General features: G+C 41.7%; 1 protein-coding gene across 2 annotated transcripts in view; it reads right to left on the bottom strand.

Moving 5' to 3' along the window:
• Positions 1–22,728, bottom strand: part of LOC140466674 (proton myo-inositol cotransporter-like) — a 124,928-nt gene extending 102,200 nt beyond the window's left edge. The window contains exon 1 of one of the 2 annotated variants that reach the window (XM_072562123.1): positions 21,918–22,728. In XM_072562123.1, the coding sequence (XP_072418224.1) occupies positions 21,918–22,485 (568 nt within the window). In that variant the 5' untranslated portion in view covers positions 22,486–22,728. The remainder of the gene's footprint in view (positions 1–21,917) is intronic. The other variant, XM_072562124.1, reaches the window with a different exon arrangement.
• Between the last annotated feature and the right edge of the window lie 773 nt (positions 22,729–23,501).

Below are 23,501 nucleotides of genomic sequence, written 5' to 3'. Positions count from 1 at the left end.
GATCCTTGTGGCACACCACTGACAAAAGGCTGTTTGATCTCGTTGGATGCTCATTGCAGAGTAAAGTGGTGACAATGCAAACAAATGAGTTACAAATATACTAGGAACTGATGTGTGAAGCCAACACATTTACAGTACAAGAAACATAGGGCACTATTCAGCCTATCATGTTCTTGCAGACTCTACAAGAGAGCTCAGCTAATCCTACTCTTCTATCTGTGCTCTATCAACTTTCGGTCGACGTAATAGGTCAGTGCAGGATGAATAAAAATTGCAGTCGTAGTTTTCATGCCCCACTCCAGAATTCAAGTAACATAAGGCAACCAGGGGCTTCAGAAACAGTGACCTCCAGTGCACAAATGCTTGAAAGGAGTGAATAACATTCTAGATGTCCAAAGGCCTACCCTGCAGTGGGATCAGCAGTCGAGTAACTGCACAAACTGCCAGGTGAAACAACAAGTGATGAACCTGGACCATGTAAAAGAATCAGTATATTATGTCCACATAGAATGGGTAAATGAATTTCTGTTCAAAACTGAAAGGGAAAAGTGTTTGCCTTATCTGTCACCAAAGTAAATGTCAATGAGTTAAAAAGTGGAATTTGGAACAACATATACAATGTACATAAATTCAAGGATCGTGTTCCCTTGAGCAACATGCTTTGGGCAAAGAAAATTGGTGAGCTAAAGGTTGTTTCTTTTGGCAAAATGCAAGAAATCATTGACAGATGGCAAAGTAATTAACGAAGCAATGTTTGCTGACTTTTTTTATTTAAAGACTTCGACAAGCAAAGAGAAAATAATACTGATCCAAAGTGTGGCACTTGATGCTTTCATGGTAGCAGAATAAACAAATGAACTGTTTGGGAAGCTGAAAACTCTTTCCACTGTTTGGGAAATGTTAAGGTGTCATAGCCTAAAGCAATGGCCGTGTCTTTCAGGAGTGAATTTAGGAAGCACTTTGAGCAAATGTGGCAAAGGTTTGAAAATCTCTTTCCCAAACTAGGCTTGATGCTGGGTCAATAGTTAATTTAAACCTACGATTGACAAATTTCTGTTAATTCTGTTCAGTCCTCACTTTCTCCTAGTTGATTTTAATCCTAATGTGAAGCGTCTTCCAAGGATTCCTACCCTGAAGTTCTCCTCCTCTTCCTACAAGGAACTCAGCGAGTCTCTCTCACTGCACCCCCAGGTCATTTCCTCTACCCTGAAGCTCTTCAGCTACCTTTCCCCTGGCCCACAAGCCAAATTTCTGATGAAGGGCTTATGCTCAACATCAATTCTCCTGCACCTCGGATGCTGCCTGACTGCCGTGCTTTTTCCAGCACCACACTATCAATTTCTCAATGCAAAGCTTTGAGCAACATGGAATAAAAATGGCATTATGGATTTGGATCACTGAGTTATTAACTCAGTGAGTGATGGAACAGGTTTGTCAGGTTAAATGGCCTCTCGTTTTCCTATCATTTGATGACTTATTGAACCAGAGCTATCTTTTTTTTGCACAAATTTGTTTGGTTGGATGTCTTTTTGTCAGTGGTCTTGATTCAAGAAACTACTTGAAGTAGTGCTGTTACAAACAATTGTTACATGGAAATTTCAGAAGATTACCATCACCCCACAGTTTAATTACAGAACAACCTCTATTATCTGAACAAGACAGGCGGTGAGTATTTTGTTTGGATCGCTGATTGTTTGGATAAAGTTTTTACGGGACCTTGATCTTCTCCGGATAATCCGAAATTTGGATAATTGGCATTCTGATAACCGAGGTAGTTCTGAATATTTCAATTCTTGGAGAGCAAAATATGATTGGTGCACATGTGTTGCTAACTCAAGGAATTAGTCACAGGAAGAATAAGGATTATGGCAGCACATGCACGATTGCAATGAATTGCAGCTGACAACTAAATTTGAAGAGGACTATAACCTTTATAATTATAATCCTTCATGGTTGACAATAGTCAAAGGCTTTGTGAAGTCGAATGGTGCAGTGTATAGAGAGCAGCACTCTACTATGGCACCTTCACAAGGAGGCAAATGCACATCCACTGTGCCTCCAGATAGACAGAATCTGAACTGGGAGTCGAGCAGGAGCTCTTCAGCCATGGGGAGAAGGTAATTGACTTTGTTCTGTAGTTACAGCAATTGGTTTAACCTTTCTTGAAGATGGACAGATGTATGACATCAGATCTGCTGACATGTTTACCTCCTTTCAGATGGAGGCATGCATTCATATCAAGAGTGCATCTGCTCCATATTTTAATATTTTGGTGGGGATTCCATACCTGACTGTAGCCTTATTGGTTTTCAACCATCAAATAACCTTCTCAACCTCCTGTTGGGTTGGGTTGTGCACACGTGGTGGCTGGCATCACACTGTGCGAGATGTTAAGGGCATTCACAACATCACAACAACTTGAACTCATTCCTTGAAATGCTCCTTCCTATGAGTACAAACCATCCCCCTCTCCTCCATGTGCCATTCTCTGCTCTCAGCTGAGATCTTTGGGCTGTAGATTATGTTGGAGAATCTACAAACACCCTGACAGTCCCAAGTGTTATCTGGTGCATTCTTTTTCCCCCCCATCAGCCATCAATTCCTTTAGGTTATGAGTTTTTCTTTTGCTGGAATTCAGCATTCATTTTCCTGCATACCTGCTTCTTTTCAAAGTTTTAACTGGTGCTTCCAGCTTAGGAACACTTTATCCTACATATTAAGATCTCCTGGTTATTATCCAACCAATTAGTTCTGAAGTTTCACGATTGAGAAATGTTTCTCAATCATGAATCTCCTTGCAGCTGCTCTTCATGATTAATCTAAGAGCTGACCAGATACCTTCAACATTGTTGTTCCAATTCATAGATCTACTCATCCAACTGGGCAACATTCATTCATTGCAGAGCCCTTAGGCCTGTTAGTGTGGCATTGGCTGCTGCAGCATTTTTTCTCCAGCAGCCTGTCTCAGCTAGTTTCATGTAGACAGACCAGATTAAGCAACAGTTCAGTCCAGCTCTCGTTATGGCACAAATGATGCAAACATCCTCTTGATCCCGTGGTAGAGGTAAATGGATTTCTTGTTTTTAGTTCTATGAAGGTAATTTTTATTTTAAAATGTCAGTATTGGATCAAAACACTGTTTCCAAAAACTACATGCCTTAAGCTGAATGGCGGGACAACACAGTCCCTACGTACTTCTCCACACCCTCACATTACTTCTGGCTTGTGGCTCAGTATTGAAGCAGAATGGGATGTTCCACATGCTGACTTAACAGGATGGTCAAAGAATCATTGCTGACAGAGCAGGCTGAATGGTTCACAAAATGGTGAATCAGATTTCTCCATGCTGAAGCCACTTCCTAATGCCATGTTTCAAGCTTTGGGCTCTAACCCTGCAGTTTGCCTCAACTGCCTTTCTTTAAGATTTAAGACCTCACTGTTTCTCCAACTCTATATTCAGGGCTACTGAAAAATATAATTCAAAGTTCTACTTTGGAGAAGAAATTACCGGTTTACCCATAAATGAATTACGAACCCAGTCAACAGGGATCAAAAAGACTACCAAATTAGCACTTCGTTATTCATCCTTCCCTGCACAAAAATAAAAATTGATCCCACATTTATCTTCCATTTTGTGCCATAATTTGTTATGGGCTCTTTAGTAATGGGTGGGAGAGGCAAGGAGAAAGATGGGAAGGAAAGATTGAGGGCTTCTAAGATAGGTGAGAATTTAGGTTCAAGTACATTACTTCAAATAATTTTAAATTCCAAACTGTATCTTGGTGCAAAATGCAAATATTTAACTGTAATTTTCTTTTACTAGTTTAATTCTTGCTAATATTTGCTTATTGATTTAAAATCTGTTTCCTCTGGAGTTCTCCATTATAATGAAGTAAATGCTCTGGGCTCAGATAATATGCTAGCAGTGTTCACATAGTATTGGGAAAAATACATTGGCAATCAAGTCCAACTGCTCCATGGGATGTATCTAAAGTGTGAATTTTTCATTTAAATCAGCAAAGTGGTCAATTTATTTCTCCCTATTATTGCTACCTTTAGCTAAAGATTTTTAACCGGCTTTCTTCAATGAACTCAAAAAAATAGCTTGTTTATTTATAAACAAAAGTGGTATCAACCAAGCCAAAATGAAAATTAAAACAATATTGTCTTAAAACTAAACACAGACATTACAACTATACAGTAAATTTTTATTTTTATAAAAGAAAAATGAATAAACATCCTAGAGGGCCTTTATGCAAGTGTCACAGATTCCCAGAAGATTATTTATGGGAGCACGCATGCACAAAAAAATGTTAAATCTACTTCAGCATAGCAATGGTTCAAATCCTTCCCTTTTCTTTCATATTCTTTTTAAAAGTATTATGAATTCCCAAAAGTATTCAGGGCACATGGTCCATTACCAGCACATGCTCCTAGTCAAGCAACATCAGGTATTGTTGCTCTAATGTAGACATTTGTCCAGGTATGTCCTCCCAAAAAAAAACAAGGAAAATCCAATCCACCTAATTATCACCTCAGTCTACATGTGAACACCTGCAAGGTGATTATATCGTACCAATAAACAGCGCCTTCACTGCAATAACTTGCTCAACAATGCTCTGACGTTCTGCCAGGATGAGAGTGTTTCAGATCTCCTTACAGCATTGGTTCAAACATGTACCAAAGTAGTGAACTCCAGAGGTGAGCTGACAGTGATTGCTCTTGACATAAAAGCAGCATCTGACCAAGCAAAGCATCAAGGAGCCTGAGCAAAATTGAAATAAATGGAAACCAAGAGGTATAATTACACACATTTGGGAGTTTCCTTCAAATGCATTACAGTTGCTGGAAGCCAATTATTTCAGTCCAAAGACTGACTGCACAAGTTTCTCTGGATAGTTTCCAAGGCACAGTCACCTTCAGTTGCTGCATTAACTTTCATTGATCCACCTGGAAAATGTGTCTGGTGCTGTGGATAATGAGGAGGGAGGAAGTAAACAAGCAAGTGCTGGAAAAGTCGATCCATTTCGCTTCCAATCTCCACTCCGTTCTCACCTTCACTTGTTCCATCTAACTCCTCCCTTCCCTTCAACATCCATTTCCATTTTAGGGTTAGGCTGGCCATTAATATCCTCACTGTCCAAGGTTTCCATGCACTTCAATCTAGTCTACTGTATTCACTAGTAACAATGTGGTCTCCTCTATATTGCCAAGACAAAGCACAGACTGCTGAATGATGTGCAGAACACCTATATTCTATCTGCAAAAATGACCCTGCCATTTCAACATACTGTTCCCTGGCCAACATCTCTGTATCAAGCTTACTGCACTGCTCCAGTGAAGCTCAGCACAAGCTGCGTGAACAACATCTCATTTTCCAGTTGGGAACCCTCAGCCTTCTGGACTCCTGTATTGCGTTCAATAATTTTATGGACTGAGCACTTAAATTAGTTGAACTTCATTTTTCATGTGATAAACTATCTAATTGAAATGTGATAGCTACAGGATAAAACCAAATTTGTTTTTAAAGTTGAGACCAAAAAAAAATGGATTAAAAAAAAGAAACCTGCTGAGCACTCTTCCTAATCTGGTAACAATTCTCTGAAGTAGCTTCAAGTCAATTCTAAAGTGTGGAAACCAGAACTGCATGTAGTACTCCAACTGTGGCCCAGCCAAAGCTTTACAAAAGCTGAGCAGTTATTTTCTACTTTTGCATCCAATACATGCATCAATATGAAACAAATTTGCCTTTTTTCAGGCTTAAGCAGGAACTTTAGTAGAACCATTGTAAGCCAACAGAAAAAACAAAATCTTTCTTACTTTTCTGGGAGAGCGCAAAAAGACTGAAAAACTAAGAAACATAAAAAATATCTAACATAGAAGAGCTAGGACAATCTGATCAACTACCAACTTGACAAACAACAACTGCTTTACAGACAACACCACATCATCATTGTTAAAATCAAAGGAACCAACAGACAACCTAACCTACCCTCAAGACCTGGACTCAATCTTGAGAAGTTTTCCTTGCCTATTCCCCCCCCACCCAAACATAGTCAAAAAAAGTGTATGGTTTGACACAGATACTGTTTTTTTAATGAATAAGTGTCTGCGTAATTGAGGTTTAAAGGGGTATAGTTTAAGTCATGTTGTTTAAGATATATATTCCTTTTTCTCTGCACATTTACAATAAATAAATATTTTCCTGTTAAATACAAAACCAGAATTGTTTCTGTCCAGAATAGCAGTCAGGCAAATTAACCACAGTAGTGGTTTGAATTAGTATTTATACACTTTAGATAGCTGCAGAACAGTGAGGCTTGATTATCAGAGCACCAGTTAAGTTCTAACATCAAAGATTACAAAACAGTTATGAATCACATGTTGGTTATCCTCAATATATCTGTTAATTTCTCCACTACATCCTGTATATCTTTTCACTCCATCTACTTTCTATTGATATTTTGTATTTCTATTTCTACTGATATTTTGTCACCATCTCTTTCCTTAGTATGCATCAACTCAAGTACTTGTCATTTATTCTAGCTTTGGTCTGCACTCAACAATATACATTACTTTCATTGTCTATAATAGGAACCATATAAATCTCTTACTAGCTGCATATTATTTATGACATTATTTATCAGAAGATTTTTGGGTTGACTTGATTAATTTACACTTCAATTTTATTAACTTTTATTCTATTTTACCCGATTGGTGCTTGATGAATTTAGTTGAGATGTATCATACACATTTGTTTGGTTGCATCATATTCTTATTCCCTCTCTCTCTCTCCCCTCAGAGTGGCTGAAGATAAAATATTTTACTGCCCAAATAATATTATCAGAAATGCTCTGGCTAAAAATAGATGGAGAATAGAACCAAATAAGAATCGTTAAATTGAACAGAGGGAAGGTGGCAGAGCAAAATGCATTATTAGCAATGCCAAAGGTGGCAGATAAAATGAAAAGGATGGAAAGCACCTTCTGGTCACATTCGCAGAACTGCATTTATACTCTTTGTTAAACAAATGAAGATGACATTTAATTTATAAAGTTATTATATCAAAGGAGGCCATTCAACCAGTCAATTCATTGCTACTTTTGGTGTGACAAAGTCAATCCAATGCTCTACTCTATCCTCACTGACCTACACATTAATTTTTCTTACATGGCTGTCCAATTTGCCTTTAAAATTGTTCATCATTTACTGTGGCAGATGTAGAAACCAGTTTCTACAAAAGAGTGCTGTAAAATGCAGACAGAGTGCAAGCAAATAGTTAATTGTATAAAGGTTAGAAAACACTTCTCAAACAACTGAACAATCCTGATGAGTGAGTAGTTTTAAGTGACACATACCTGAAAGAAGCACTTGACATTCAAACTATGGGTCCCTGAAGTTTTCCACCCATGAGAAGGTTTCCTTAATCTCGTGTCTGAGTTAATTTTAGATTAAGTGATCTTAGTCACAATTACCAGGATGTAAGGAAGATGATAATTTCCAATAGTAATGACATCATGGAATTGAACAATTCTTACACAGACTAGGTAATCAACTCAAGTTTTTTGTAAACTTTTTAATGCAGTCATAGATTATTATTTGTCTCATCTATGTTCCTAGTGTTCTGTTAAAACCATTAATTTCAAGATCCTCTAAAGCCCCTGTTTTGGTGCTATATCCAATTTCTAGTTTGATATTTAGAATGACAATGAGCTTGAACATAATCAACATTTAAACAGAATCAGTAATCTTCTTTCACCAGTATGTACGCTGCTTAAACAGTAATTTTATATGTACACATATTTCATATATAAGTCAACTAACTGTTCATAAGATTTTTATAGGCATTACCATATCTCTCAAAAATCCTCAAAAATCACCCAAACATTGAAAGCTTTAAATCTAATGAACTAGTTTTGAGATATAATCATATTATACGTAGTAAGGTCCCATGAAAGTTAAGTGAACAGATGTTTTATAATTTATTCTGATTTTAGCAAAGATACAAGTGGTTGTCATGAACTGAGAGAACATCCTACACTTCTTCACATAATGCCACTGCCTAACCTAGTTTAAAAATTTATGTCAAACCTTCTAAAATACCCTTAGTCAGACTTTTTATTCAACTTAAACTCCAACTAACTCAAAAATGATAGTTCTACCAGCTAAGAGAAACTGCCAGTCTTTTATAAAAGGAATTACAATTATCAGTAGTTTCAATACCATAAAAGCTTAAAAAAAGGGAAACGTGAATCGGTGTTGTTAAATTCATAAACCAAACTAACATTTATAATCCTGAGACTACTTCAGGAAGCAACATTTGCAGTAATTTCCTGCTAACTGAAATCAAAAATATCAACATTAAAAAAAAAGATGTTCATAAAGTAAACATTTGACAACAAAAGAAACTTGAACAGCATTAATACTAAATTCCTAATTTGAGCACAAGGATATCAAGCAGGGACAAAATGTCTTCAAACCAGAATGAGAAACCTGAATGGGAATAATTGCCAAACCACTGTCACGGAATTACATTTCCAGAAATCCTTTACAGGAGCAGGGTGCTGACCTGAAGCCTCATCTGCAAGACAAACATGGCCTGGTGATATCGTTATGGCGGCAACTTTTAAAACACTTAGAAAAGACCAATGCATGCATTACTATCCCTTTCTATGAGCATACCTAGAAATATCTAGAAAAAGTATTGAAAAAATCCATTGTTGTAAAACACAACAGTCATATCAGTTTAAAGTATGTCACATGCACATTATAAAGCTATTAGGCAGCAGTGCAATATCATCATCCCATCTGATCAGGATTGCCAACATTAGGAAAATTTGGTTGCGGCAACTATTGTTCCAAGTTGAATACAAAGTCTTGGTTGACTAAGTGTATTTTAGAAGGTTTGACATAATTAGAGTTGTGAATTGTTGTTTAATATTCACTTTTAGAGTTAAAAAATAAATTTATATTTAAACAGTGGAATTTGCAAGTTCTCTGTCACTTATATTTTAAGATTGCAAGGGTATTTGGTTTAATTAACAGAAGGGTTCACCACTGTGTCATAATAGTAATACGAAGGTTGAAAGTTGTCTAGCTGAGCTGTAATTTCAAGGCAGAAGGTTGGAGGTGATGAGGAAACAAAATTTCAAGTGGGGATGAAAGGCAATGACATTTGTCTTATCATTTACTCATTCAGCAACTCCCACCCCAGGAGACAGAGGAAGCAAAGCACTGTATTCGCTTCTAACCACAATGTTTTTGTGTTACTTTGGCATACGTTAACAAACTGGAGTTCCTGATGAGCAGCTTGGTGTTAGTTCATATTGAGGATTCATCCACAGCACTTAATACAAAAGAAATTCAGCTCATCCAAAAACAAATGTCAGAGAAGCAGTCTGACAACTCAGACAGTGAAGGTGTTAAGAAAATTACTGTCAATAAAATGTGAAGCTGCAAAAAGCACAGCAGGCCAAGCAACATCAGAACAGTCGACATTTTGGGCAGGATCCTTCATCAGGAATAGCAAAGTAGACCTAGGTGTAATCAGTGTGTTGAAAAATAACCTCGTCTAAAAACCCTCTAGTAAATGCTGGATGGTGCCAAACAGCATCATGCAAATGAAAACAGGAAATATGGAAATAAAACATATATGTAGGATTTGAACAGGTACAAAGAAGCTAAACAAAAGCACTATGTAGAAGTATGAAGGACTTAAGGATCTTGGGGGCTTTGCTGTTGAAAAATAGCCAAGCACCTGTAAGATAAATACTACACAAATGAGTTGAATGGTAAGAATTCACAAGAGACACTAATACAAACTGACAAGATAACTATGCTATGATTATTTTTGACTATATCACTCAACAATTAGAGAATATAGCACTGAATATATACTTTGCTTAAAATAGTCACTGTCTGTAATAATGAAGTAAATGTCTTTGTGCATTACATATTCTATGATACAGTACAGGAATTGTACTAACAATATCCACAAGCAATTATAAAAAGTGCAGTCTCTTATTTACATTCTCATAAATCCACATTTCAATAACAATATTCAATAATTATTAATTTAGGATTCTAATATTTTTATTCACTTGTGAAACGTGTCTTGTTGGCTGGTCAACATTTATTGCCCATCCATCGTTGCCTTTGAGGGGGTAGTGGTGAGCTGCCTTCCTGAACCACTGCAGTCCGTGTGCTGTTGGCTGACCCACAATGTCAGTAGGCAGGATTTCTAAGCTAAGATGGTGACTGGCTTGGAGGGAAACTTGCAAATGGTGATTTTCCCATGTATTAGCTGTTCTTGTTCTTCTGGATGCAAGTGAAGGGTACTGTCCAAGGATCTTGTTGAATTTCTGCAGTGCATCTTGTAGATGGCTACAAAACATCTTTGGAGAGGGAGTGGACACTTCGAATATGGTGCAGATGACAGCAAAACTACAGGTGTAGTGGACAATGAAGAAGCTTAACCTCAGAGTACAACGGGATCCGATCAGGTCAGCTAATGGTCCGAGAAGTGCAAGATTGGAGTTTAATTCAGATAAATGCACAGTGCTGCATTTTGGAAAGTCAAATCAGGGCAGGACTTGTACAATTAATGGTGAAGTCCTGGGGCGTGTTGCTGAACAAAAAGACCTCGGAGTGCAGGTTCACAGCTCTTGAAAGTGGAGTCGCAGGTAGATAGAATAGTGAAGGCGGTGTTTAATATGCTTTCCTTTATTGGTCAGAATATAGAGTACAGGCATTGAGAGGTCATGTTGCAGCTATAGAGGACATTTGTGATATTGTGGGGAACATTTAACAATGCATGATGGGAAATATTGGCCAATGCTCAAGTTCTAGATCTGTAAGTTCAAAAAGGACTATGACAAATGGATGACAGCCTTTTTTAGGGCTGGTTAAATTTTTGCTGGCAAATATTACAACTTATACTAAAGACCTTATTCCTCTCTGAATGCTCCCCTTAACTTTCAGTTGTCTGACGGCGATGCAGTCATTTTATGCCCTCAGATGCCTTGGCTGCAGGCCCAATGCTAGGACGCCGTTTTCAGTTATATATTAGTGTAATAGATGAATGTGCCACTGGTGTCTTAGCTCAGCAGCATGGTGACTGTTACTGCCCAGTGGATTATTTTTGCACTAAATAGGATCCTGTTGCCTGTGGCCTCTCTCCATACACTCAAACCCTAAATGCCATCCATTTGTTAATACAAGCAGCTTCTAATCTGACCCTTCACCAGCCCATACAGGTATACACCTCATACTCTGTCGCCCTCCATATGTCTCAACAGACCCAACACCTCACCCAAGCTTGTCTGAGCCATTAGAAGATCTCATTGTTGCAAAACCCTTACCTCGTTTTGCTACTATGACTCCTGCTACATTCCTCGAGCAACCCCCTGACAATCTTACCGATCCCCCACATGACTGTTTGCTTAGGAATCATTTCCTTACTATACCTCACCCAGATTTAGCAGACCTCCCATTTGAAAATCCTGACCTCATTTTATGTTGATGGTACTTCCTGTGTTTTCCAGGACGGTGCCCGGCAGTCAGGCTACGCTACTGCAACAGACACTACTGCTTTTCAGAACCTTGTCGCTACAGAGAAAGCCGAGCTTTTTGCCCTTACCAGAGCTTGTTTTTTAGTTAGTGATAAAATTGCTAATGTTTACACAGATACCAGATACGCATTCAGTGTTGCCAATTTTGACCACCTCTGACAACGAGACTTCCTTACTTCCACAGGGACTCCCATTCAAAATGCTGTTTGGATTATAAATCTCCTCGATGCTATTCGACTTCCTCATCAATTGACTGTTATTAAATGTACTGCACACACAAAGAGGGACACTGCAGTGCAATTAGGAAATGTCCATACTGATTCAGCTGCTAAGGAGGCGGCTGCATCAGCCATTTTACTTTTTCCAACTAATGGGATTGAGGCTCCAAAATAAGTAGCTACTTTAGGGACAAAGGGCATGCCAGATCTTGCTGCACTTCAAACTTTACAGAGGGATGCCTCTGAATCTGAATGTGCACGTGGAAAGTCGATGCGGTATTTTCACTCCACAACACAGAGTGAGAGGGGAAAGATATAAAAGAGACCTAAGGGACAACTTTTTCACGCAGAGGGTGGTACATGTGTGGAATGAGCTGCCAGAGGATGCGGTGAAGGCTGGTACAATTGCAACATTTAAGAGGCATTTGGATGGGTATATTAATAGGAAGGGTTTGGAGGAACTGGCAGGTGGGACTAGATTGGGTTGGGATATCTGGTCGGCATGGACAGGTTGGACCAAAGGGTCTGTTTCCATGCTGTACATCTCTATGACTCTATGACACTATTTCCAACTAACACCAATATGTCAAGTTTGTATTCCTGATTCTTTCTTAACATACTTATTGATTACTAGCATTCTTGTACTCATCTTGGCAAGGAGGGAATAGTACAGCTACTTTAGAAACCAGATGACGCCTGGATTTGAAATCCTCAAGGGCGAAGTTGGTGAAACATGTCAGCACAAATGATGTCGGGAAGAAGAGGAGGGACATTCTAGTGGGACTTCAGAGAACTCAGAAGAAAGCTGAAAAGCAGGATGTCCAGGGTGGTTATCTCTGGTCTGCTTCCAGCTCCTCGGGCTGGAGAGGCAAGGAACAGGGAGATAATGGACTTGAATATGTGGCTGGGGTACTGGTGCAGGAAGCAAGGATTTAAATTCTTGAATCACTGGGGTATGTTTTGTGGCAAGGATAAATTATACAAGAGGATGGGTTGCACCTTAATAGGTGGGGGACCAGCATTCTGGCAGGCAGATTTGCCACTGCAACACCGCTGCATTTAAACTAAATAGCAGGGGGGACAGGACAAACTGGAAGTTTAAGAAGGAAATTGAAGGGAAAGTTAGAACAAGAGAAGTCAAGAAAGTTTGAAGTGCAGCAAGATCTGGCATGCCCTTTGTCCCTAAAGTAGCTACTTATTTTGGAGCCTCAATCCCATTTTGAGGCTCATTTGGAAATTGGCAGTTACAATGTTGTGGGGATAACAAAAACGTGGCTTCAAGTGGACAGGGCCTAGGAAATGAATATTCAAGGCTATACGTGTTATCGTAAGGACAGACTGACAGGCAGAGGGAGTGGTGTGGCCCTGTTGGTAAGGAATGATATTCAGTCCCTTGCGCAGGAGGACCTAGAATCAGGGGATGTAGAGTCAGTATGGATAGAGCTGAGAAATTCAAAGGGTAGAAAGACCCTCATGGGAGTTACCTACAGGCCCCCAAACAGTAGTCTGGATGTAGGGTGTAAGTTGAATAAGGAGCTGAAATTGGCCTGTCGCAAAGATATTACTACAGTTGTTATGGGGGATTTCAACATGCAGGTAGACTGGGAGAATCAGGATGGTACTGGACCCCAAGAAAGGGAGTTTGTGGAGTGCCTCCGAGATGGATTCTTAGAACAGCTGGTGCTGGAGCCTACCAGGGAGAAGGCAATTCTGGATCTGTTATTGTGCAACGAACCAGAATTGATCAGGGACCTTGAAGTGAAGGAGCCATTAGGAGGTAGTGATCATAATACAATAAGCTTTAAATTTACAATTTGAAAAGGGAGAGGGTACAATCAGTAGTGACAATATTTCAGTTGAATAAAGGGAACTGTGGAGCTGAGGCAGGAGCTTGCCAAAGTTCAATGGTGCAATACCCTAGCAGGGATGGCAGTGGAGCAACAATGGCAGGTATTTCTGGGTATAATCCAAAAAAGAAGAAAGATCCTAAGAGGAGGCAGGGGTGGCCGTGGTTGACGAGAGAAGTTAAGAAACTTATAAAGTCAAGAGAAAAAAAGTATAACACAACAAAGATGAGTGGGAAAACGGAGGACTGGGAAGCTTTTAAAGAACAGAGGATAACTAAGAAGGAAATATGCTGAGAAAAAATGAGGTACGAAGGTAAACTGGCCAAAAATATAAAGGAGGATAGTCAAAGCTTTTTTAGGTACGCGAAAGGAAAGAAATTTGTTAAGACTAAAATTGGGCCCTTGGAGACAGAAATGGGGAACAAAGAAATGGCAGAAGGGTTGAATTGGTACTTCAGATCTGTGTTCACTGGGGAAGATACAAGCAATCGCCCAGAGGTAATAGTGGCTGAAGGACCTGAACTGAAGGGAATTTATATTTGCTAGGAAATGGTGTTAGAGAGACTGTTAGGTCTGAAGGCTGATAAGTCCCCAGGACCTGATGGTCTACATCCCAGGGTACTGAAGGAGGTGGCTAGAGAAATTGTGGATGCATTGGTGATCATTTTCCAACGTTCTATAGATTCAGGATCAGTTCTTCCAGATTGGAGGGTGGCTGATGTTTTACCACTTAAGAAAGGAGGGAGAGAGAAAGCAGGAAGTTATAGACCAGTTAGTCTGACCTCAGTGGTGGAAAAGATGCTGGAGTCAATTATAACGGATGAAATTATGACACATCTGGATAGCAGTAACAGGATAGGTTACAGTCAGCATGGATTTACAAAGGGGAAATCATGCTTGACTAATCTTCTGGAATTTTTTGAGGATGTAACTCTGAAGATGGACAAGGGAGATCCAGTGGATGTAGTGTACCTGGACTTTCAGAAAACCTTTGATAAAGTCCCACATAGGAGGTCAGTGAGCAAAATTAGAGTGCATGGTATTGGGGGCAAAATATTGACTTGGATTGAAAATTGGTTGGCTGACAGGAAAAACAAGAAGAGTAGTGATAAACGACTCCCTTTCGGAATGGCAGGCGGTGACCAGTGGGGTACCGCAGGGATCAGTGCTGGGACTGCAGCTTTTTACAATATATATTAATGATATAGAAGATGGTATTAATAGTAATATTAGCAAATTTGCTGATGATACAAACCTGGGTGACAGGGTGAAACGCGAGGAGGATGTTAGGAGATTACAGGGTGACCTGGACAGGCTAAGTGAGTGGACAGATGCATGGCAGGTGCAGTTTAATGTGGATAAATGTATGGTTAAGCACTTTGGTGCCAAGAACAGGAAGGCAGATTACTACCTAAATGGAGTCAAGTTAGGTAAAGGGACAGTACAACTAGATCTAGGTGTTCTTGTACATCAGTCAATGAAAGCAAGCATACAGGTACAGCAGTGAAGAAAATAGCATGCTGACCTCCATAACAAGAGGGATTGAGTATAGAAGCAACTGTACAGGGTCCTGGTGAGACTGCACCTGGAATATTGTGCGCAGTTTTGGTCTCCAAATTTCAGGAAAGACATTCTGGCTATTGAGGGAGTGCAGTGTAGGTTCACGAGGTCAATTCCCGGAATGGCGGGACTGTCTTACGTTGAAAGATTGGAGTGACTGGGCTTGTATACCCCTAAGTTTAGAAGGCTGAGAGGGGATTTGATTGAGACATAAGATTATTAAAGGATTGGACACTCTGGAGGCAGGAAACATGTTTCCGCTGATGGGGGGAATCCCAAACCAGAGGACACAGTTTAAAAATAAGGGGTAGACCATTTAGAACAGAGTTGAGGAGAAACTTCTTCACCCAAAGAGTGGTGGATGTATGGAATGCTCTGCCCCAGAGGGCTGTGGAGGCCAAGTCTCTGGATACTTTCAAGAAAGAGTTGGATAGAGCTCTTAAGGATAGTGGAATCAAGGATTATGGGGATAAGGCAGGAACAGGATACTGATTGAGCATGATCAGCTGTGATCATAATGAATGGTGGTGCTAGCACGAAGGGCAGAATGGCCTACTCCTGCACCTATTGTCTATTGAATACAGCAGCTCAAATCCGGCTGGATAGATGCCTTACTTGCATGAAAAATAACAAACGGTAAAGGTATAAAATTCCTTTCCATGACTACCTCCCGCCACCACTGGATGGTCCTTTTGCTTGTATATAGCTTGATTTTATTGTACTTTAGGTAATTCAATGTTATAAATACTGTTTAGTGATGGTCGACATACTTAGCAAATGGATTGAAGCCTTCCCCATCACTGATTGTGCTGCACATACAGTAGTGAAAATATTGTTGACTGAAGTTATTCCCCGGTTTGGGTTACCTAACATACTAAACTCAGACAACGGACCACATTTCATGGCTCAAATCAATACTGAATTATGTGAATCACTTTCAATTAAACAGCAATTGAACTGCATGTATCACCCGCAGGCAGCAGGGATTGTGGAACAGGCTAACAGTACCTTAAAAGAAAGATTATCTAAATTGATCAAAGAAACGGGGTTAAATTAGCTCAAACTATTGCCCTTGGCACTATTACACATGCAAGTTACTCTTCATTTGTGGACTGAACTATCAGATGTAGTGACAGCTTATGGTCGGCCAATGAAGATTCTGTGGAATGCTCATACTGAACTGCTAGAGGACGTGGATCTCCATCTAATGGGTGAGCAAATGCAGAATTACTTGAAACAGTTAACTTTTTCTCTGAAGTTTCTTCACTCACAGGTCAGACATTCACATTGCGCAGCTGAGGAAAACACGATCATCTCCCAATATTCACAAGTAAACCCAATGGATTATGTGTTGGTCAAAAACTGGGAAAGAAACAAATAAGGACACTGCTGCAGTGGCCCCTTTCAAGTACTACTAACAACACCAACCTCAGTTGAAATTGAAGGACACTCCAATTGAATCCATCTATCTGATTGTAAGAAGATTATTCCTCAACCAGTTAATAAAACAGCATGAACACCATTTTGGTACTCTTTGGACTTTTTGAATCCTTTGACGTAGGTGAACATTTGACATTAACAAACCAGCCTACTTGGGAACTACATACAAACCCCTATTTACATATGTTGTAAATGTATAATGAAAAATTGAATAAAGTATCCCCATCCGGGGAGGAATACCTCTTCAACCCCTCCCTTTCTACATACCAGAAACAGTTGAGTGAATGTTATGTCTGAATCAAAGGGTTTAATGGGGAAATGATAATATGGGAATCAGCAAGTTATGAAATGACTATATTTTAGATGTGGTATCAGCCCGCATATAATCACAACTCAGTTCCTCCTTCCCTTACAATTCATTAGAATAACTGCACAGGTTCCCTCTCCTTTAGAGGATCGGGACAAAGAATGCTAATGGGGCAGAGCAAATGTAACCTCACATTTGACTGGCAAGGCCCAGCAGTTAATATTTCAAGAATTGGAATTTTTAACCAGAATTAGTCAAGGATATGGACTATTACATCTGATAGTCCATGGGCCTATTCCACCACGCAGCTTTGGATGACATTGGCTGATGATTTTACTGCTTATAACTGCACATACTTTGTTTTTGGCAGCAAAGCGTACCCATGGCTTCCTACCAATTGGATAGGATCCTGCTATCTGGGTTATGTTGTATCCTACATGCAGCACCTGACCTCCCTTAAGCATTACCATTCATGAGCTGCAAAAGCCATAACTGGACTAGACCAGTTCATGTTGTTCTTTCCGTTATACGGAATGGGGCGAGTATCCAGCGAATTTGTTCATATAGCCTCAGCATTATAAAACTTGGCCAATGAGACAGCTTTAGAAGCCAAGGCAACTGGACAAATACTGACCGAGGTCTCAGCTGAGCTAGCGGCTGTCCAGACTGTAGTATGCAGAATTGACTAGCTTTGGATTATCTGCTAACCTTGCAAGTGGGAACATGAGCTGTTGCGGGTCAGGAATGCTACACTTACACTCCAAATACCTCTGAAAATATGACACCAACTTAGCTGAACATATTGAGCAACATGGTGACCACATACAAGACTTTGCCAAGGAATTCCATGATTTCAGCCCACAGAGTTGATTGGGTCACAGAATATTTGACTGAATCTTTAAAGCCTTTTTTCTCATTGTATTATTAGATTAGATTACCTACAGTATGGAAACAGGCCCGTCAACTCTACTTTTTGTCATTTACATAAATGATTTGCATGCGAGCATGAGGTACAGTTAGTAAGTTTGCAGATGACACAAAAATTGGAGGTGTAGTGGACAGCAAAGAGGGTTACCTCAGATTACAACAGGATCTGGACCAGATGGGCTGAGAAGTGGCAGATGGAGTCTAATTCAGATAAATGCGAGGTGCTGCATTTTGGGAATGCAAATCTTAGCAGGACTTATACACTTCATGGTAAGGTCCGAGGGAGTGTTGATGAACAAAGAGACCTTGGAATGCAGGTTCATAGCTCCTTGAAAGTGGAGTTGCAGGTAGACAGGATAGTGAAGGAGGCGTTAGGTATGCTTTCCTTTATTGATCAGAGTATAGAGCACTGGAGTTGGAAGGTCATGTTGCAGCTGTACAGGACATTGATTAGGCCACTGTTGGAATATTCTGGTCTCCTTCCTATCAGAAAGATGTTGTGAAACTTGAAAGGGTTCAAAAAAGATTTACAAGGATGTTGCCAGGGTTGGAAGACTTGAGCTATAGGGAGAGGCTAAACAGGCTGGGGCTGTTTTCCCTGGAGTGTCAGAGGCTGAGGGGTGACCTTATTCAACATTTACAAAATTGAGGGGCATGGATAGGGTAAATAGGCAAAGTCTTTTCCCTGGGGTCGGGGAGTCCAGAACTAGAGGGCACAGGAGTAGGGTGAGGGGGGAAAGATATAAAAGAGACTTATGGGGCAACTTGTTCACAGAGGGTGGTATGTGTATGGAATGACCTGCCAGAGGAAGTGGCGGAGGCTGGTACAATTGCAACATTTAAGAGGCATTTGGATGGGTATATGAACAGGAAGGATTTGGAGAGATATGGGTCGGGTGCTGGCAGGTGGGACTAGATTAGATTAAAGCAAATTACTGCGGATGCTGGAATCTGAAACTAAAAGAGAAAATGCTGTAAAGTCTCAGCAGGTCTGGCAGCATCTGTAAGGAGAGAAATGAGCTGATGTTTAGAGTCCAACTGACCCTTTGCCAAAGCTCGGGAAAGTTTGGAGTTAAGGCATCGAATAATATGAAGGATGAAATGAGACTGTGGACCAGGACAGCTTTGAGAGAGAGTAAGTTAATGCTGCTGGAGAGAGGAATCGAGTGCTTTCGTTTGGCGGAGCATGGCCCTAAGTGTGGCTTTTAGGATGCAGCAAGAACAGCAGTTGGAAAAATGTTGTATATCGTGCAAGTACCTGTAATCCTGGAGGCTGCATGCAGGCCAGCTTTGACAAAGGGTCAGTTAGACTCTAAACGGCATCTCTTTTCTCTCCATACAGATGCTGACAGACCCGCTGAGATTTTCCAGCATTTTCGCTTTTGGTTTGGGACTTGATTGGGTTGGCATATCAGGTTTGCATGGACGGGTTGGACCAAAGGGTCTGTTTCTGTGCTGTACATTTCTATGATTGTATAACTCCCTGAAGAGTAACCCACCCAGACCCATTCCCCTACCCAACTCCTGAGTAATGCACCTAACAGTATGGGCACTTTAGCATGGCCAATTCACCTGACCTGCACATTTTTGGACTGGAGGAAGAAACTGGAGCACCCAGAGGAAACCCACGCAGAAACAGGAAGAATGCGCAAACTCCACACAGTCACGCGGGGTGGGAATCAAACTGGGGTCCCTGTGCTGTGAGGCAAAGCAGATGTCCTACTATTGTTAGTAGGAATAGGATTACTTGTTTGCTTGTGCCAAAGCATTTTCAATCAGAATTTCCAAGTGCCCATATAACTGATTGTCATGATATGACAAAAGAGGGAAATGTGGTATTGTGGGGAACATTTAACATTGCATGGTGGGAAAAATTGGCCCATTCTTAACTTACTGATCATAAGTTAAAAAGGACTGTGACAAAAGGTTGGAGACAGGAAACATACACAGGCGGAACGCATACAAAACCTCTAAGCTTAACGGCTCCTGGTATATTTTGAACCGCAGATTTTAGCCTAAACAAAACATCCGTACACAGAATTGAAATTGTAGAATGACATGAATGATTAACATTTCGAAAAACCAATAAGGCAAAGTTCAGTGTTACGAATGGTAAACATTTAATCATAAATCGGTCACTTCTCAGTGCATTTTAAAGTATATAAATGTTATTCTTTCCTTTTTAAAAAGGCACAAAAAGCTTGGAGTGTGCCAGGATCCTTTGGTTTCTTCCTCTCATGCTTTTTAGCCAAAATAAACTGCATGCAGTGTTTCATTTAATAAAGACTGAATGTTTTTCAGTTCAAGGTTGTTTTTGAATTTTTGTCTAAGCATTAAGTTTGCTCTCACAGACCCCTGCTAATTAAAATCTGATTCAACATCTCTGTTAGGGCACTTTTGGAGTACTGTGTGCAATTCCAGTCTCTTTTCAGAAAAATGTTGTGAAACTTGAGAGGTATCAGAAAAGATTTAAGGATATTGCCAGGGTCAAAGGGTTTGAGCTAGTGTGAGGCAAAATAGATTGGGACGGTTTTCCCTGGAGCAGAGGCTGAGGGGGTGACCTTGTAGAGGTTTATAAAATCATAAGGGGCATGGACAGGGTAAGTAGATAGTCATTTTCCTGGGGTGGAGGTGCCCAAAACTAGAGGCATAGTTTTAAGGTTTGGGGGGAGGAGAAGAGAGAGAGAGAAAGAGATTTAAAACACACCTAAGGGACAACTTTTTCTTGCAGAGGGAGGTGCGTGAATTGAATCAGCTACCAAAGGAAGTGGTGGAGGCTGGTACAACTATAACATTTTTTAAAAAGGCATCCGGATGGGTAAATGAATAGGAAGGGTTTAGACAGATATGGGCCAAATATTGGCAAATGGGACTAGATCAATTTAGGATATCTGGTCTGCATGGACGAGTTGGACCAAAGGATCTATTTCTGTGCTGTACAACTGTATAACTCTAATAACCTGATTTAGATTTGTTTGTTTAATGACCTGAAATTTCTTAGTTGAGCATTTTAAGCCGAAAATGTGTTGCTGGAAAAGCGCAGCAGGTCAGGCAGCGGCCAAGGAGCAGGCTCATGCCCGAAACGTCGATTCTCCTGCTCCTTGGATGCTGCCTGACCTGCTGCGCTTTTCCAGCAACACATTTTCAGCTCTGATCTCCAGCATTCTGCAGTCCTCAGAGCATTTTAAGCCGTCAATATGGTTGATTAAATAGGACGGGGTAAAAAATAATCGGACTATTGAAATGACTTATAGGGAAGAATAAAAATCAGGCAATTGCATTCTCACTCAGCTGAACAACAATGGAGAGATATGGAAGGAAAGTAAGCCAGCTCACCACAAAAGGTAGAGAACATTTATAATATTAGAATAGGGATAATTTACTCAAATACGTTAGATTTTAAAAGAAAATATGTAGAAACATGAAAAAAAATCAGTAAGCAATAATGGACTCTCTCCCTGCCTTTATACCTTATCAATTCATGACAGAAGCTACTACGGTTCACTCATGCGCCATCACCACTCTTCACTATTTCATTTGAAATTGCCGAGATCCACCCGATTCTTTGCCACAATGAAAACACTCGGAATACTGACAGTGTGTATCCGTGGATGGGTCTTTGCTCTGATGCGAATTCAACCACTTCACCATTTGTTCCTTATAACCTTACAATTCCACATAATGACGAACGACAAAGCAAAACAGAAACCTTAAAGACAGCCGGATCTTTTGCATTAAGAAAACAAAATCTCAGCCGGTAAGTTCCCGTGTTTAAAAGAGGCGCGAGCACGCGGTGGGGGGGGGGGGGGGTCAGCGCGAGGGTGACCCCGCCCTGCGGCTTGGTCGGAGGAATGAGTGAACCGGCTCCCACTGTCCTGGACCGGTGTCACAGGGAAGATCGCTGAGGGGAGGCGGACGATCCCGGCGGTACCGCCACCGGTAAGTAAATGTGTGTGTTTTTTTCCCCCCGTTCACACCGGTCTCTCCCAGGATTCCCACCCTCCCGTCTCTTTCTGAGCGACCCACCGTACTCCACTCCGGGGCTTACCGATGCCTAATCCCACCACGACGCGGCCGGCCAACAACGCGTTACGGTCGCTCCCAGCCGTCATTACTACCGCCCCCAACGTGAAGAGGAAGCTGGCCAGCAGTATGCAGGGTTTCCGTCCCCAGTAACCGTTGAGGAGGCCTCCAGCTAGCGCCGAAATGGCCGCGGCTCCCACCGTGGCCGACACCACCAGCTCCTGCCACAGCTCGTTGAGGGCGAACTCCTTTTTGAGCAATAACAGGGCGCCCGACACGACGCCGGTGTCGTAGCCGAACAAGAAGCCGCCCAGGGCTGCGAACGTAGCCAGGATGTAGACGAAGCGGGGATTGTTGATATTCCTGCTGCCGCCTCCTTGCAAGTGCCTCCGGGCGGCGCGCTCCAGACTTCCCTCGGCGGCGGTTGCCATGGCCGTCAACCGCTGATGGTGGTTGTTGTTGTTGTTACCGCCGCTGGCCACTTTGATCAGAGTCCGCTCACCGAGCGTCTCGCGTTGTCCGTCCGGCCTGATCCACCGCTCCCCCTTCAGGTCCCCGAGGCTGTACTCGGCGTCACTGCCGTTGCGGGACATAAGGAGCCCGGGAGTCGGCTCGCCCCCACCTGCTGGAAGGTTCTCGACCCTCGCCGCGTGAGGTATGGAGAGGGCGGGGAGAGAAGCGCTCACTCTAACTGTACCTGGAAGAGCGCGTGATCAATGCTGCTCTATCGGCCGCTGCACTCGGATTGATTGAGGGGGAGGGGGGGGAGCAGGGCAGTGAGATGCAGGCGGGGATCCAGACGCGCCTCCGTCACGTGTAACTCGCCGGCTGGCTGGCTGTCGGCCGGGTGGGGGTGGGACACGCCAGTGACAACCGATGTTTTTGTTTTCGAGAGCAGCGGCGAATCTTGCATTCGGTGCCCCGCCCTCACCGCCCGGCCCCCACCGCCCCGCCCCGCCCTCACCGCCTCGCCCCGCCCCGCCCCGCCCTCACCGCCTCGCCCCGCCCCGCCCTCACCGCCCGGCCCCCACCGCCTCGCCCCGCCCTCACCGCCTCGCCCCGCCCCGCCCCGCCCTCACCGCCCCGCCCCGCCCTCACCGCCTCGCCCCGCCCCCACCGCCCGCAGCTCATGTGTGTTTGTATCGAGGAGCATCCGTCGGCGGTGCCTTCCCGGCTCCTCCACAGCCCGATCTCTGGGCAAGATGCAGTCAATACTGAACTTCAACCTTGGACACGCTGCAAAAGACAACTGAAAATGCGAAACTCCGCCAGATAAGATAACCCTTTTGTGTTAAATCGTAGTTAGAGTTCAATAATGACTTTGGCTATGGAAAAAAAATCGATGTTATTTGGCGCCATTCTGGTTATTTTTCAATAAAAAATATACACGATGTAGTTTTTTTTCCGCTTCCCCTTCAATTCCAAATGTACGTTTTTTGCTTCATTAACAAATGAATAAATAATTTGTGATTTTAATTTGATTTGAATTTCTTTACAGTTCTTAAATAATCATAGCTGCACTTTGATTTATTGCTACTGAATGCCACGTATACCTTGAAGGTTCTTCTCGTGAGCGATCCAACAAATGGAAAATCAATGCCACTAGGTC

This window comes from Chiloscyllium punctatum, chromosome 44, assembly GCF_047496795.1.
Source record: "Chiloscyllium punctatum isolate Juve2018m chromosome 44, sChiPun1.3, whole genome shotgun sequence".
NCBI lineage: Eukaryota > Metazoa > Chordata > Chondrichthyes > Orectolobiformes > Hemiscylliidae > Chiloscyllium > Chiloscyllium punctatum.
Note: the sequence above shows the minus strand (reverse complement) of the source record. Positions and strands in the feature narration are given on the sequence as shown.